The sequence below is a fragment of the Chanodichthys erythropterus genome, chromosome 12 (assembly GCF_024489055.1).
Source record: "Chanodichthys erythropterus isolate Z2021 chromosome 12, ASM2448905v1, whole genome shotgun sequence".
NCBI classification, from domain to species: domain Eukaryota; kingdom Metazoa; phylum Chordata; class Actinopteri; order Cypriniformes; family Xenocyprididae; genus Chanodichthys; species Chanodichthys erythropterus.
The window spans coordinates 55,263,789-55,266,380 of NC_090232.1; the positions used below are offsets into that span (position 1 = coordinate 55,263,789).

Consider the following 2,592-nt stretch of genomic DNA (forward strand, 5'->3'; position numbering starts at 1 on the left):
TATAATTTTTTTTTATTATTATTATTTATTTATTACTACTAAAAAAAAAAAAAAAAAAAAAAAAAAAAAAATTAATTATCCCACAACAACTTTTTCTAATATCTTAGCCAAGTTGGGTAATTTTGAAATCAGTCAGTTTTTTTAATTATGTGGGTCCAGATTGTTTTTTTTTTTTTTTATTATTATTATTTTATTTTATTTTTTTTAGATGGGCTCAACTATAGCTTGATTTCAAAGTGGTACAATCCCATTCTGGAGACTGTAATTAATAATGGATAAAATGCTTGGGCAACTAATATCAACACCATCCTTTAAGGAACTGCGTCACTGAGGCAAGATGCACGGTTTGAATGGAGAATAATATTTTTGATATTAGAAAGTGACACTAGGTCATACTGACAAAAGCACAGCCTAGTTACATCTACTAAAACTTCACAAATAAATCACGATTTCTGTAAAAGAGTCAAGCTAAGCTTGTCTGTGTTGATAAAACGTGACACATTGTTCATTTACACATAGGGTTGTATTTATAGGGAAAGTTTATGAGCAGTTGAACTGAATTCCTCATTTACAGTTCCTGAGGTCTTTTGTAGAGTTAAACAAATCCACATCAACACATAATGCCTTTCATTGCTGGAGTTTATTAAAGTTTATTGTTGATTTGTTTCAGTAGTATATTTAAAAAAGTGACCCAAAACAAAGAAAATAAGAAAATAATTAATGAGATAAACAAAACAACAGCCATATATCCTGTTACAATATATACCATGATTTACTAAGTTACAGAGTTAAAAGAAGAAGAGAAACCCAAAACCTTAATTTAATTTTGTTTCTGAGAAACACTGTAATGTTTCTTCAAAGGTCTAAGACACACGTTTGATCTTCATGCTGATGGATTTCAAACCAACAGCGTAATTGTTCTTATAGTGGTACCAAACATTTCCAATGGCGAAAATGGTGGGATCTTCTCCTCCTAAATACACACCGTTGGGGTTTGCATAGTGACAGGCTACGTACCAAAATGCCCCGAGAAACGTTTTTGCACAGTTATTAGACCAGGTGTCTTGATCTTTGTCATAGGTGGAGAACTTCATACCATTGTGGTGGGTCAAAGAGTCACCTGCAGAGAAGAAGAGCATCATTGAGGACATCAGGAGCACATTTTCTGAAGTGAGTGTGACTTTTTTTAATGTGAATGAAAGTGTCCCACCTGCTCCTCCATTACTGAATCCTGAAACAAGCAGTTTATACCCGTCAGTTTCACAATCCACAGAGAAGGATGAGTACTGAGCAAAAACTTTTTTTCCGGTGAAGTCCTCCAGATCCACTCTCAGCATGTACTTCCTCTTACTTGTCAGCTGGTACATGTTCTCCAGCCCTGTTCACACACACACATGAAGAACATGTTCAACCAAACACATGATCATCCACACAAACGGACACTCACTGTGAGATCTTACCCAGCCAGTATTCGCTCTCCACATTCCCAAATCCTCTCTTGTACTGATTCCACGGCCGATAGAAATTCACACTGCCGTCCATTCTCCTCTGAATCACCTGTGATGGGTTTATATAGAAGATATGATTCATAATGTATGTTCTGATGTGTGTTTAATGATCTACAGTCACATTCGTACCGTCCATCCTCCTTTATCTTCATCTTTCCCATCTGAGATCATGTCACAGTAAACCCAGACAGGAGCGCCACCTGCTGGATAGATGGAGTAAATCCCACTGACTGTTTGTCCTGCTTTATAAAGGTCAGAACAGTCGACCGGCGTGTTTTCATCAGTACTGCATCCGCTCACCAGAACAACAGAGAGAAGAACCGCTAGAAACACCATCATCTACACAAGACACAGAGAGAAAGAGATGAACATCACACTGAAAACCATCTCTAGAAATGTTGTTGATGAACTCACTGCCATCTTCTCAGTCTCTCCTCAGTAGATCACAGCAGAGATCTGTTTAATCTAGACGAAAAAAAGAATAAAAATGTCTTAAAGTTGTATAAATGTCTGAATGTTTTCTGAGGTAAGTGACGAGTAAAACAGTAACTCACCGTTTGTGTTGTTGAGTCTGACAGACACTCTTTATATATCTGTCAGATTTTCATGCTCCTCCTCTGTGTCACAGAAGAAATTTACTCAATGAACACCCACATTTTGGATGCAAATAAAAAAGGCATCTGTCATCCTCAATGCAAATATATATGCAGTGTATTGTATTTTATCTATTCAGTAAATCTCACTGAATCTGGCTGATTTAGTTTAGAGCTACAATTTGTAGTTTTGATTAAATCCTTCATGTTTATTATTTTGAATGTAAATGTAAATGTGGTCTCTCTCATAATGTGCCTTAGATTTCATGAATGTGTTGTTTGCTGTTTTTGCAGTGCCTTCAGTGCTTGGCCCCAAATTCTTCTTCTTCTTCCTTTTCTTTAATGGAAGTCTATGGCAGAACTGTTTGGTCAAAAATTGTGAAAACTGGCACATAGAAAGAAGAGAGTCTGAACATTGATCAGAGCACATTTTTCCTCTGATTCCAGCACTCATTCTAAGTCAGATGAATACCATGTTTACAGTTTCCAGC

At 36.3% G+C, this 2,592-nt stretch overlaps 1 protein-coding gene across 1 annotated transcript; it reads right to left on the reverse strand.

Moving 5' to 3' along the window:
• Positions 1-627: 627 nt before the first annotated feature.
• Positions 628-2,058, reverse strand: LOC137032072 (microfibril-associated glycoprotein 4-like). The gene is made up of 5 exons (XM_067403587.1): positions 1,923-2,058; positions 1,638-1,847; positions 1,461-1,557; positions 1,211-1,378; positions 628-1,120 (listed from the first exon to the last, which is right to left on the reverse strand). Exons 1-5 carry the CDS (start codon positions 1,926-1,928, stop codon positions 864-866), a joined length of 738 nt encoding a protein of 245 aa, XP_067259688.1. The 5' UTR covers positions 1,929-2,058; the 3' UTR covers positions 628-863.
• Positions 2,059-2,592: the final 534 nt, after the last annotated feature.